Source organism: Stegastes partitus, unplaced genomic scaffold (genome assembly GCF_000690725.1).
Source record: "Stegastes partitus isolate 25-593 unplaced genomic scaffold, Stegastes_partitus-1.0.2 Scaffold84, whole genome shotgun sequence".
NCBI classification, from domain to species: domain Eukaryota; kingdom Metazoa; phylum Chordata; class Actinopteri; family Pomacentridae; genus Stegastes; species Stegastes partitus.
The window spans coordinates 617,377-632,435 of record NW_007577815.1 but is presented as its reverse complement, the minus strand read 5'-3'; the positions used below and the strand labels follow the sequence as shown (position 1 = coordinate 632,435).

The 15,059-nt window shown below is 39.6% G+C and overlaps 1 protein-coding gene across 1 annotated transcript in view; it reads left to right on the top strand.

Moving 5' to 3' along the window:
- The window catches only part of unc5db (unc-5 netrin receptor Db), a 246,866-nt gene that overhangs the window by 216,695 nt on the left and 15,112 nt on the right, over positions 1-15,059 (top strand). Inside the window, exon 13 of the mRNA XM_008276956.1 lies at positions 10,181-10,408. Within this exon, the coding sequence (XP_008275178.1) occupies positions 10,181-10,408 (228 nt within the window). The remainder of the gene's footprint in view (positions 1-10,180; positions 10,409-15,059) is intronic.

Sequence of the window (15,059 nt, the reverse complement as noted above, 5' to 3'; positions counted from 1 at the left end):
AAGGCATAACAAGCCCCAATCGCTGTCGTCACTTTGCATTATTTGCTTGTGTTTTTGAGCTGCAACCGCTAAGATGATAACAAGACATGTGGGGAAAGAAGGGGGGCACGGAGGGGGTGTTGTAATGAAGAGAATATTCAGTCAGGCAGTAATGTAAATGTAAAGCTGACGTAAAGTTTTGGCAAGCTGAGCATGGGTCAGAATAATGAACAGCGCAGGTTTGCCCCTGGCTGTTGTGGTGGTTGTCAGCGTTCACAAGAGCTTGTTATTTAGGTCGGATTTGCCTGCTCTCTACATTGTCTGCTTTTGTCCTGAATAATGTTTTTCTAAGCTGATACAAAGAATATTCAAGAACTCCTGCAGCCTCTGCATGCATACCTTAAGCAAAGATGCGACATAATGAACCTTCATCTTACTTCTCTGTGAGGGTGAAGGGGAAGACGTTTGGTCGCATCTGTACCAAAACCAAATTAAAAGTCTCAGTTGTATCATTTTATTCACGTTGCCATCCAGTCCTAACTTTTTGATATGTTTATCATATATTGCACTCCAGATTGCCAGCATGTATCTACATATAGTTTTTCGTGGTCCAGTTTAGTGGCTATACAGCTTAATGCAGTTTCACTTTACTGCAAAGTAAAGACTTCAGGTTTGGAGAAGCCACAAAGTCCACATAAGGAGGAGAGGATGGTGACATAAATGAGCAATAGTACTTTCATTTAGAAGACTCACATCTCCTGTGGGACCATAATTCTTCGCTGTAAGTTTCATTTTCCCTCATCCCCACTCTCACCCAACCAGTGGAGGCAGATGACTGCCTTCCCTGAGCCTGGTTCTGTCGGAGTTTTTTTTTTCCCTTCCCTGTTAAAGGTTTTTTTTTGCTTCCTTCCTACCATCGCGGACTTCTTGCTCATAGGGAATCCAAAGGAAATTTTGGATTGTAGGGTTCTTTATTCTTTGTTTAAAGTTCGCAACCTTACTATGTGAAGTGCTATCAGATGACATATGTCGTGAACAACCCGGAGAGCCGAGAGCGCATGCGTTGATCAGGCAGGACGTAACTGACTAACATTGAGTCCAGCACTGCTCGCACCCGGGGATGTTAAAATACTATTTAGAATTGCTGCCGCTTGACTAATTCTTTCTTTGTTTACATTGTTAGCCATCTTCTTTCTTGTTCATGGTTCATAGTCAATTACGTCCTGCCTGAGAGCTTTTAGTAGTATGTATGTGCCTTTTTCACTAGTTTGTATGTGAGATGTTGCCTGTGTGTTTATGTGAGAGTTGATTTTATGTGTATGTGCAGGTGATTATAGTAGTATATGCATGATTTCAGAAAAGTATGTAAAAATGCATTTTGTCCTATACGGCCCCTCATACCACATGGGGGTTAACTTTCACAAAAAATAATGTTAGCATGTTGTAGTTGATAGAGAATGAGTGGTGCACTGCCTAAATGTTCCAGAACAAGCTCAGCTCTTGAAACTGTGATTACACAGCTGGTTGGAGACTATGGGGCAGTAATTGTTGGAGTATACCGAACTGAGGAAGTCGTATTAGTCCACCAACACAGAAGCTTTGAACCCAGTCTATGTACATCTGGAGTTGATCCAAAAATAGCTCCAACATGGGATTTTTGAGCAAACTAATATGAATAGTATTGTTATATAAAGTCGAAAGTAAAGTTTTAAATAGCCTTAAGGTCCGCTCAGTAGCTGTTCTGGAAGTTTTATACAATGTTTGCCAGCAAAGTTGTCAACTGTCGAATTTCCATTTTTCTCTGAGCATTTTAACAACTTCACCTGCTTCAGCGGCTGTTTCCAGGGTCCAGAGTTCAGCCTCAACTAAAGTAGGACCGTTTCTGCCGCTAAAGAAAATCTAGAGTTTACAAAAGAACAACCTAAAGAAAAGAAGTGAATGTCTTATCACATCTATCTGACCACAGTGTCAGATTTAGTCGGCTAATTAATACAGTGTGTGTGTGTGTGCATTTATTCAAAAATAAATAGACTCAAGGCTTGTGAAACCTTAAGACTTCTTCAGAAACAATCACTTCTCATTATGAAACAAGAAGAAGTAAAGTGATTAATCAGGACTGTTTAAATTGGCTTGATCACATTTGATTGACAGCAGAATGGCAACAAAAGGAAGCAGCTACACAATTCTCATCCCAATTTGAATCAAAAGTTGCTGCAAAGTTTTACGTTCACGTAGACCCCGTTGCTAATTAAGAAATGATCGTTTCTCTGCCTTCAAAGTGTACAGAGTTTTATTCAGCAGTGTAACAATTCTCTATGCGGAAACAATCTGCCAGGACACAGAAACAGAATAAACTGAGGAAATTGAATATGCAGCTATGATCACCATTTTTAGGCCACCAGTATGAAAAACTATTTCTATTTTTGTTAGAAGCCTCGCTTTAAACCCAGAGTGTTTATCTGCAACTCGTTTTTAGAAAAGGCTTTTTCAGGTTTTAAAATTTAAGATTATTTCCCTGAGTTATCTTTTAAAAGTGAATTTCAATCAAATGTTGCTCAGTGAAAAGTGGGGATGCTGTCAAGAAATATTGCCATGAATAGTTTTTATTTTATTATATTAACTTCTAGTGGAATGAAGAGAAAAACCAGAAAGCCTGATGTGCTGTGATCACTGCTTGTCTTTGGAACAGCAGATTGTTCGAGAAGGTTCCACAGATCTTCAGTGGGTTTAAACTGTATCTCGGTCTTTTCTCTCTTGTCTGATGCCAGGCTGACTCCATGATGTTGAGATCAGGGCTCTGTGGGTGTCAGACCACCGACTCCTTGGTCCTCTAGTGACTGAAGATAGTTTTCTATGACTCTGGCTGTACGTTTGGGCTCATTAGCAGTGCCTTTGAAATAGCATCAATCTGAAGCATCGCATGAGAAAATGTTCATAGTCACTGACTTTTTATTTTATTTTATTTTTTTCTAAAACCTTTGGATTTCCATCCATCCATTATCTATACACTGCTTAATCCTCACTAGGGTCACTGGAGCCTATCCCAGCTGACCCAGCAAACTCCACGCAGAAAGATCCCGGTGTCCTCACCAGGACACAAACCGACAAACTTCTTGCTGCAAGGCAGCGATGCTAACCACCGCCCACCTTGTAGCCCACCTTTGGATTTGTTTGACAATATTATGTAATTACANTTATTGTCATCCTGCAAAAATAATGTGGAACTGGTGTTCAATCCTTTTGCACAGTAATGTATGATTGTGTTTTGGAATTAATTTCAGTCAATCAGTCAATCAGACTTTATTTCTGTAGCACTTCTCATACAAACAGAAATGCAGCACATTACAGTGCATTACAGAAAATAAAGATACAATAAAACAATACAAAGAACTCCCCACCCCCACAGTCAAGTTATAAGAACTGATGAAACGCTATCATAACACTGGCAATGAGGAAACACCAGATAAGATAAAATAAGATTAGAATAAATTAGATAGATAAATAAATAAACGAAATAAGACACCTATTATTAAAAGATATAGAAATAAAGTTTACAAAATGATAATAAAATTAAGACAGAATAAGAATAAAAACTAACTATAAAAACTAAGTAATAAACAGTACAATAAAAAGTGTGAAATAAGTAAACAGGTGAATAAATAGAGATCTCAATAAATAAAATTAGTTTTAAATAATAAGTAAAGACTAGTAAGTAAATAGAATCTATCAAATCAATCAAAAGCCTGTCTAAAAAGGTAGGTCTTGAGATTTCTTTTGAAAATATTATAACAATTTTGGGGCAAATAAACTGCTGTCTTGCCATGTATGGTAAACTATGTGTGTATAAATACATAAAGATAAATTTGTTTCCCAAATGTAATAAGTTCTGCGTGATTAAAATTCATGGGGCCAAAAAGGGAACAAATACAAATTCCTTTAAATTATTCACAGAGACAACAGGTTAAACTGCAGCAAATCAGACAAGATGGTACGAAAACAATTAAATGCACCGTGATTATAGCAATAATGTTACCTCGTCACCCATGGTAATGTATTATTAAAGGTGGTTTTCAGTATCCTGACCAGCTATCACACATTCCATAAAGATGAAAAAGCCTGGTTTTTGTACTTTCAAGACTGGTTTATTTTTTTAAAAAAAAAGAAAAAAAAAAGTGTGTTTGTTTAAAACATTTCCAAAACCTAAAAATTAGTCAAAGTGTTTTCACTCCACTAATAACCACTAACTCCACCATCGTCATTGAAATCAGAATGTAGCGCATGAAATGATGTGATGTGTTGATGACTGCAGACACAAAACTGCTCCTTTAAAACACATTATTTTGATCTGATCAACTGAACTGAACTTCAATAGAAACCCAGCTGTCCTGATCTAAACTGGTTAAAACTGAGCTGGATTTTAAACACCTGAGTCAGCCCTTAAGGCAGCTGGCTAACACACTAATACAGATCTCTTCTCTGTGGTCAGCATGTAGATAGAATTTGTACATAAGTGGATGCCAAATTACTAGTTTAGTTTTATCTTCGTCCACCTTTATAATCTCTGTCTGAGATTCCACCTGACGCTGCTGCAGATTAGAAGCCGCGTCGACTCCCTCTGGGTCACTCAGTCAGAGATGAACACGCTTTTGAAGGGCTTTTCCGTCAACATCTTGTTTAAGTGTCATCCCTTTCTGTCAGGTTTTTTTTATTATTTTTTTACCTCCCACTCATTTGAGTTCAGGCTCATGTTTACCTAACCCTGCCTTTTACAAGCATTCTAGGTATGCTATTGTGTGACAAAAAAAAGAAAAGAGAAAAAAGATTTCTTTTCAGTGTAAGGGGGCAATTTCTCAAGATGTGCAAGCGTTCCGAATGAGAAAGGGAAAGAGAGCAGAGGGAATATGAATGAATACAAGATTCATGTCGCTTTGAGATTTCACTCTAATATTAAAAGGGCGCAGAGATCCTTAGAGCTTCTTGGTTGGAAATAATGACTTACTATTGAGGTCGAACCTAAAGAGAGAGAGCGAGAGAGAGAGAAGGAGGGGGTTTGAAGATGCATAATACCTGCAAATGCACAGTGCCATTAAAATACCCTCGTTTCAGCTGTCATTAAAATGCACATGACTCACAGAAGACTTCTCAGCCCACCCAGCCACACTATAATGTTATTCAGTGCCATATTGCAGTGTGTTAAGCAGTGCTTATGAGGATGCAGAAGGCATAAGTACAAAATGCATAAAGTATTCACAGGAGTCCCGGCACCTGACACGAATGTAGCTCAACAAAGTAGTAACAGTTCATCTCTCTGAGCAGCACAGTGGCTGATTATCATATATGAGAAGATAAACTGTGTTTGCCAACAGAAACTAAATTGGGCCCAGTGTATTGTGTGTGTTTGGCTTGATGCTGTTTTGCATGTTTTTGATCCTGATGAGCTGCGATACAGTTCTGGTCAGCCAGCTATGGTAATCCATTATTCACTAAGTTGGAATATCGCTTGTAAGTGCGCTCACATCATGGTGTTACATGTCAAGGATAAGGGCCGTGTTTTTCTGCATCACGCTCAGAGTGGAATCCAGATGAAAAGTCCGAGCACAACAGCGTGTTAGCGTGTCTCTCAATCAATCTTCCAGTCAAAGTAAGTAATCTGATTCATCGTCAGAAACAGTTTGCACTGGAGCTCATGACAGTCAATGTCAGAGGTTTTCAAACTGTGTGGTGTCTCCCCAGGAGGATGTAGGAGATGCAGGAAGTTAGTCATTGTATTCTGGTCCACTGAACCGGGCCAACATGGTCAGCAGGAACAGCAGCTGTGACTCAGCTCACACAGGCAGAGTGCGCTTCTGAACCAGCCACATAACCGCCGCAATTTACGTCAAAACGTATGCTCCTTCTGTGACTCATCACTCAACCAAATGTTATCACACAGGCAGGATGCATGTGCTCTTACATCCAGTGTGACATACCCTTCCTGTGGATATCATATCATGCTATTCCCAGTGTTTATTGTCAATAGTCATTCACAAATGTGCTTGAAAATCGCAGAACAATAACGCTGGTCATTGGAAAGTGTGGGAGTTTTCCCTGTTAGTGCTAACCTTGGTGTTTGTAGTCAACATGCATATATAATCTATAGGTCGTCCTAGCTGCAGCGGAAGAGCTGCTGAAATCTGTTTTAGCGTGTAGCAGTTGCCATCACAACTGAAAGCATCCAGCACTCGTCGCCGAAACATGGATCGAAAGAGAAATCCCACAGCCAGCAGTGCAGAGAAGGTGCCAAGCAAAGAAAAGGCTTTTTCTGGCTGATGCCACAAAGTGTGCTCAGATATAACAGATTTATTTAGGTGGTCTGCAGGTGAAGATGAGGACAGAAGAGGCAGAAACATCAGAGAGGAGTGAGCAGGGAGTTGCTGCTTTGTTGTACTCACATGTTCTGTAGCGTGAGGTCGCCAAGTGAACTCACTAAATGTTTGTGTCAACTTCAGGGTTTTAATGCTGGAGTCCTGCTGCAGGGTTGACCGTTACTTTAATCATTTTACATTTGACAGACACAAGCAATACAAATGCAACGATTTATTTTGTCTTTTAGAAATTAGGATTTGTTGATTGACAAACATGTTGTCTTAGTTTGATTTGATACATGAAAATCTGGACTTGTTTTTGTTGCCAGTCTGCCCTGGTATTCTACAGTGATGAGTACATTCATAAGTGCATTGCAAAATGCACCTGCTTAGCTAACAATTTCCAAAAATGGCTGGATGTTGTAGTTATAAGAAACAAAACTGAAGTAACTATTTATTGGAGACTATTTTCGATCACAAGCTTATTCAGTGGTTTGAGAACACATCCCAGCTGCTGTGACAGTCTGCAGCTGCGTTGCAGCTGTGTTAAAATTCAATTCTCAGCTGCTGTTTCCAAGATAAAAATAAAAGGACTTTGAACGCCAGAAAAATATAGAACATAAACTTACTTTCTGTTGCTGCAACACTATCATACATGTCAAATCATGTTACGAGATAAGCTAATGTACACTGTTGCCCATTAAGTTTGAATAGAATATTTTTTTACTTCTTCTCATGAAATGATTGTGACAATGTGATTTATTCTTGACAGATAAAGTGTACATCTTCTTAAACCTTTGCTGATATCACAACATGCATACAATACATATCATAGTAAAAAAATTAAACCACAATTAACTTTTGCAAACTGTATATTCAGGCTTAACATCATTGAGGATATTGAACAATAGGATTAAGGGTTTTGTTTCAATTTTTCAACCTTGGTCATATAACAGGAAACACATATTTGAGGGGATTTCATGCTTTAGAGTGTCCAATATTTATATATTTCAAATGTCTCTCAGTCACTACTATTGAGTATGACCACCCCTGACACTGATCAATGGGTTAAGACATGGTGGCATACTGTCCACAAGCTTGTTGATGGTGTCAATGGGCAGGACGTCCCGCTCTTCAGTCAGATCCCAAAGTCAGAATCTGTTTCACCTGGTAACTGGGACTCAGTATGTGAATGTTGCATCTGGTCAGGAGTAATTACTGGTGTGTATAAACAGAAATTAAAAGAGGAATGTGTTTGAAAACATAAATTATTCCAACTCGATGTCCAACAGTGTATTACACAGTACTGGAGTGATGTGGCTAACGTTACTCCAAAGCCATCCAGAACGTGGAGATCTGCCGTCTTGCAGGACACGATCGCTGCTAATGTGACTTTTAATTAGCATATTGCCAGTTGACTTGTGATTATTTGTGAGGGAATGAGTAGCGCTCCTCAGGCTGTGTTTTAGCACGCTGCTCAGTCTCACGGCTCCTCATTAAATTGTGTAATCACATGGATTTCATGGATTCTGTCGGCCCGCTAGGTCGGGGATTGCAGCATGCTGCGTGACAATATTGGGAGACTTTTTGGATAATCACGAGAAGATATTAGAAGTTGAATCTTGGTGCTCTTTACCTCCTTCTCCGTGGATTATTCTAATGCAGTTAATGCTCACCTTCTGGCTTGAAAGTCGGTTATTACAAATCTTTGCTAATCATATATACTATTTCAGAATTTGTTCAAGTACATTTCCTTTGAAGTGAGGAGGAAAGAAAAGAATAGGAAAGGATTCCTTCATTCCAGCTGAAAATAATGAAGTGCTTTCCATCTGCTCTTGCCGTCTCATAAATAAAACACTCTGTATTGTTTATAATGACTATTTTGTGTTCTGCTCCGTACTAACACCATCACTCATGTAGGAAATGGTTTTCTGCATCCTCGGGAGACTACTTACAATCTGTGTGGGTTTTTGCTTTGTGATTTAAACCTGTGTTGTGTTACCTACATCATTATTCAACAGCACTGGGCAGAATCTATAATACGTTCAACTGTATATGGAAGTTCATTTGCACAGTTTTTCCAGTCTGCACGGCTCTTGGCATGAATATTAAGCCACTCTGCGAACTCTAAGTAGTCTGAAAAAGCCTACCATTAAAAAGTGCGATTTACTTCTAATTACTGCAGGTTGTTCCCAAGGTAACCTATAAACATACTATTTTATCAGTTAATTGTCATAATTCACCTCCAAGGAAGTAAACTGTGATATTTTTATTAACTAGTGTAGCTTGAAGCGATTCATCTTGAAGAGTTGCAGTAATCATATGGACCTGCACATTGTGGTGTATGCACTGGGCTTAGAGATGTAAAGTACACATTTAAACAGTGATTAGTCTGACTGAAAAACATGTAACAGTGATGAGTATCAACATATTTAAAATACACCTTTATTCTACTGAAAGATTGAAAACTTTATTTGACATTGAAGTCATGTGCTTCATGTATTTCACCTTTTAATTTCGGTGCTCTTTGTCTCGGGTTTTCCACTTCAGACACGCAAAAAAAAAACTTTATGGGGATTTTTTTCCTCTTTTTTTTGTGCAATTTTAAATATGCGTCAGAGACATGGCTACTGTCTGTGATGAACTTGGATGCACTTTTTGTTGTAATTTTTAATGCTGTCACTGATTGTAGATTTTTGTTTAAGTCTGTCTAAGATGTTTTACACCTTTTTAAAGCCCAAGGATATATATTTTTTAAATTTTAACCTAGCAAAACCTCCCAGAAATGTCAGTATGAGCTGTAGAACTGTGAGAACAAACCGAACAGTCCTGGGCTCTGTGGGTCAGAGACACTGAGGAGAATTTTGAAATACGTGGCCTCCTTGTCCTCATCACCAGGTCAGAGTGGGAGCTGCAAAGTTCCAGCAAAAAAATGCTTTACTTCCACCTAATCAGAACTTTAATTTCAAGAGTAAATAACAGCCTCACAGCAATGAGCCAGTAAACACAGAGGTTATTGAACCTGTTCTAAAAGTGTTCGACTGCAGCTTTACCAGATTTGATGCAACAAAAATGAAACACTGCATCCCTTTTAGCTGTACAAGGGAGCTTCTTCAGCACGTGTGCCGCACTTGGCAGCCTTTAAGAATTCTACAGGTCAGGCTTAATGAGATACACTGTTTTTCAGTGTATGTTTTTACACTTACAGTCCATGTGTTGTAGACTCAGAAAATATATACACGGGAGACAATGTGTGAAAGCCATGTAATTGTACTGCCTGTCTAGTGGATGGTGGTGGCAACATCATTATGCGCTAAAGCTTCTTTTTAAACAGAAACGCACTGTTTCTTAAAAAAGTTTTGTGCAACATAAAAACTGATTAAAGAACTGTTTTCAGGATTCTGCTGTGTTTATATGTCACATACGAGCTCAGAATATATATAACAGTTATGGTGGACTACCTGAAGTGGCTCATGCACAGCTTGTAGTCAAATATAAAAAGATATGTGTTAGCGAAACACCTGTTGTCTCTTGTGTCATCTTTCTGTCAGCAGTAAACATGTTAGGCTCAGTCAGATGAGTGACAACAGAGAGCCTCATGCAGGAAGTAACAGTCTTTTTTTTTTTTTTTTTATTAAAGATGTTGTTGTTCACTAAGCTTCTCTTAAATAAAAATCCTGCACGAATGTAACTGAATCTTAAGACGGCGTTTGCAACACATGATTACAAGCTGTTTGTATAATTGATCAGTTGTGGAAGAAACTGAACAAAAGATGAGTGAAAAAAGTGGTCTGTGATCAAGTCTAGATGAGAGTTGATGAGTTTCTGATGAGGGCAACGTGTGTTCTTCGCTGCAGGAGGTGATGTCAGTGGAGGAAGAGTCCACTTCGTGTTACTGCCTGATGGACTCAGCAAGCTGCCACCTGCTGCTGGACCAGCCGGGCTCGTACGCCCTGGTGGGCGAGCCCCTGACGCAGGCTGCCGTCAAGAGGCTGAAGCTGGCTGTGTTCGGGAGCATGGAGGCCGGCTCCATGAACTACAGCCTGCGGGTGTACTGCGTGGACGACACGCCGCACGCCTTTCAGGTGAGAGGAGGATGCTGGAGGTGCTTTTGTTTATGCAGCAAAGGCTGTGTCATGATTATTTCCAGCAGCTCCGTGCTTTGCAGTTTTGCAGAATCTCATTATTCATAAAGAGCACGTGGCCAGTAATAATGGCTTGACTAGGCTTTGGCTTCCTTGTGCCGAGTCTGAGGTTATAAACTACTAATTCCCAGGGCAAAGCTAATTTAATGCAGGATTGGTATATTTAAAAATGGCTGCTGAGGTGGAACCTGTGCTTGTGTAGACTTTACTCCCCTATTTATCAAGGCTGCCCCCTGTTTTAACCCTCTGAACCCCAAGCAGTCTTCAGGTGTTTTTTTTTTTCTCTTCTGTCACATTTTCACTCACTGTAGGCTCATTTTTGACTGCACTATAAAGTCCTGCATGTGTATGGAAACAGTACAACCATGTTTAGGAGAGAGAACTTAAATCATGCCCAAAATAAATTCAATAACAGTGGCTCTATACAATAAAGATATTTAACAATGTACATTTTTGAAACCACTCCCAAACTGCTGCCGTCAGGCGGCCTGATAATCCAGCTTGTCAGGCTGCTCTGCTTTCAGCTCCTCAGCGCTGCCGGTTCTGAGGACAGAGAGGTTGAACGGAGGTCAGAGTCAGTGTGGATCGAACAGATCGAAGACTTAACCCTCTGAACCCCAAAGCCCGCCAGCGGGGTTGAAAGGCATGTTATCTTACTAAACTAAAATCGCACCATTTATCAGAGCCAGAAATCGAGCAGAGTGATTTTATATCGCAGTGAAAAATGAGCATCCAGGAACTGCTTTGGGTTCAGGGGGTTAAGAAATGTCAAGAAATGATTACATCTCATTTTTAATGTGGATTCCAAGTTAGTGTTATGTGGGGTTTGAGTTTTTTATCTCTGAAATGGAATGATGAACATCACTTTACGAAATCAACTGCAAAATCTTTTACCATAATGTTTGTCCATCTTGATAATATACTGAAACAATAGCTCTCACTAATTATTTCTTCAGCTGGAAATAGTTCCAATGAAAACTGTTGGCAGTGAGGTAAACATAGAGAATATTGAGCCACTTTTGTTTTACTTTAACCAAACGGGTCGTGAAAGTTCAGCTGCTTCATTTGGGCTGATTTCACTTTGTCTTATGTTGGCCAGTGAGTGGCTTCAGTGTCACTATTGGGTTCAGATGACTGGTTTTCCTGCAGTCTTTTGCCATCTCTGGCCTCTTTGACTAAAACACGAGGATGCATCGTGTCACTTTAGTGATTTTCACTCTATTAGGAAGAACACATTGTAGGTCGTGGCCTAGATTCACACTGAGCATCTTGTGTGGGGTTGTTTCCTGAGCTCTTGGAGGCAGCAGGGACCTCAACATGTGCTAAGAGTTAAACCATGTGAGTGATTGCATATTCCTTACCGCTGAGAAACAATACTGCAGCGTAGTTGGGACTTGGTAACACATGCTCTTCTTGTGTTTTTAATTGACTGAAACAAAGGCTGCCGTGCTGTAATCACTGCCATTCAAATGTTAACCAATCATTCTGCCTTTTGATCCTGTTTGACTTGATTATTCTTCAGTGACCTATAGGGTTTTTAAGCATTGTGATCTCATCAGTGAACATGAGGGAAATCAGGCTCCACGTCCTCCTCAGAGAGACTAGACAAACAGGAGAGCACTGCTACCATCGTGACTGGCTCTGCCTCCCGACCGCCTTTCTGTCATGTCGCAGCCGTCAGCGGCAGCTGGCTTTAAAATGTATTCTGGATTTGGTTTATGAATTCCCAGCCTGCCGAGCAGATGCCAGACTTTTGCACGTCCCTTGGGCTCCTGTCTGTTAGCACCACATCTCTGCTGTGTGTTTTCCAAGCTCCGGCACAAAGTCAATCACAGACCGGATTCTGGATCAACAGGAAGCCTGATGCAACACAAACACTTGTGTGAGGGAAACTTCTTTCAGCACAGAGCAAGCGAGGCTTATGATTGGCAGAGGTCGGACATTTTCTCTGATAATGAACAATACTGCTTTCCCTTTTTAAAAATTCTCGATGTGGAAATTAGCAGATAATCATTCAGCTCAAGTCTTAGATCATCAAAAGTGATCCAGTTTTTATTGTGTCACTTGTAACTACAATGACAATGTGAAAGTCTTTTTGCGTAAGAATGAGCAGAAATAATACCCCTCCATCAGTCAGTCCATTTCCAAGGTCACAGCATTTAGATGGTATCGGAGAGAGACAGTGGATAAAAGCTTCCTACCTGAAAATACCACCTGCATTAGTATTCTACTGGCAGACGTTACCTTCCAGTGTAAATGCTACCAGAAAATACTGTTCACCTCAACCTTTAGCCTTGGCAGAGGATCACTCCGGAATTCTAGCATCATCTACTAGAAATAATCATTTTTTAATCATGAATGCAGTGCTTTTTATCACACCAGTCATTTTGTGCCTCCTCTCTCATACCTTTTGGATGTCTCATTGTCAGCTGACACTTCATTCAGAACATTCATTTAGCTGCAAAACACCGTGTGCCGTTTGTCAAACAGCAGATCAGGAACAGTCGACAGAAATCTTTGCAAATGGCATCATAACAGTTTAGAATGATCACATATCCAAGCGGCTGTTTTCGCGAAAGTGATTTGTGAGCACTACTTACATAAATGGTCCCCGCGTCCCGTTTCGCAAATGAATGTCACTCGCAATTTGCAGGTAAATGCACTCCTATGCTGTGCTCGAGCGACGGTCGAAAGTGTGGTGTTTTTTTGTTTTTGTTTTTGTTTTTTTTTTATGAGGAGGTAAAATAAACACGAGGAGATGATCTTATGTTGCAAGCTTTTATGAAACTGGCTAAGCTACATACTGTATGGGAACACCAAAAAAAAAAGCACCTAAAGACTGAATCTTTTTAATTTTATACCTTATATTTAATAATCTGGGGCTTCTGACTAGATGTGATGGGGTTTTAGCCCTTAACACCTTATGAAAACAGTCTAATCCATTTGAAATACCCTTGAGTCCATTCATTTATCCATTAATTGGCCATATTTTTGATGTGAATCACTTAATTCCACCCTGAAATGAAAAGTCCAGTTGCAAGTTATTTTATCTTGTAAGTTCTAAGCTCTCACGTCTACACAAATTACATGGGTTCCATTTTAAAGTACATTTTGCTTAAATATGAGGGTTAGACTGGAGATTGCACTAAAGCTGTATGTCATCCCTCCCCCAACCCCCCCAACATTTCATAAACAATTCCAGGCTAATGTGCTAATGTATGGCAACTACATACCATCCTTGTAGGCTACTTTCATCTTTGAACAACCCAAAGTACCCCAATAATGGTTGTGACATTTAAGAGTCAGGCTGCAATTTACAGTAATTTTCATGACCTGGTAATCTACATTGAATTGTTTGGTGTTTGCATTTTATAAGAATAATGAAAAAATGGATTTCATAGGTTCACAGAGTCCAACATGATATCTCATTGAATCCAACCAACTTCCCAAAACTCAAAGATATTCAGTTTACTCTAATCAGAGGTAGGGTTGTCACGATACTAAAATTTTAAACTCGATTTCGATACTGGGAAAAAAAACTCAATACTCGATACCGATTTCGATAGCATGGAGAAAAAAAAAAAAAACACCTTTTTGTTGAACATTCTTGAGATAGAATATAACAAATAACACACAACAAAGAATTATAAACAGTCTTAAAGTGTGCACTAAATACTGTAAACAGAATTGTTCTGGAACAAAATTTCACACAAACTTTTAAAATATAAAAGTATCAGCAGAAGAGAACTTTTTTTTTAAAGTGCACAACAGAGATGGTCATAGTTTTCTGATGAAATAAAGCAGGTCATGTAGGCTGAATGATGGTGCTTGTGGGTGGTTGGTCTTCTTCAGCCTCATTTTGGCACTAGAAGAAAAAAAAAAACAATGTGCAAAAAATTACAACTCATGATGTCACATTAAACTAAAACCCCTGATTGCACCAACAACGTCAGCTTATTCACCTTTTATCCTGGGTTAATATGAATTCACGTAGAAAATGTGGTAGAAGTCAACTTTTACATTTAACGTGGGATGAAATAATTTATCATTCCATGTAGTGCAATTTTACGTTTCTTCGTATAAAAGATGGACGTAGCAACCGGCTCTGAAAAATGAAGCCAACCCGGAAGTGTCAAAAACCTGCAATATCACTACGTCCGCTAGTTGCTGGCTCCAAAAAGCCCTGGCTCCCATAGACTGGAATTGGAAAAGAAGTGATCACAGATCACAAAATACTGCATTCCTACAGCTCAGGATTTTTTTAAAATTAGTTTTCATGGTCAAGTCCAGAGATCAGGTGGCCAATCTGAAAATATATAAATACTGAATTTTTAAAAAATCGTCAACATTTTGCGGGGCAAGGGGCATGGCTGGCTTGATTGACAGTTGGCAGCGACCATACAGATGAAGCGAGCAGAAGGCGGTAAATGTGGGCGGGCAGAGAGGGCCTGCCTCTCAATCCGTCTGACCAATCACTGCTCCTATGGCTCCAAAAATCCAAGATGTCAACCAGGAAATAGCAAAACCCTGGCTTCATTTTCTCAGTGCAGAAAACAACGGGCGACGTCATGGTAGCTACGTCCATCTTTTA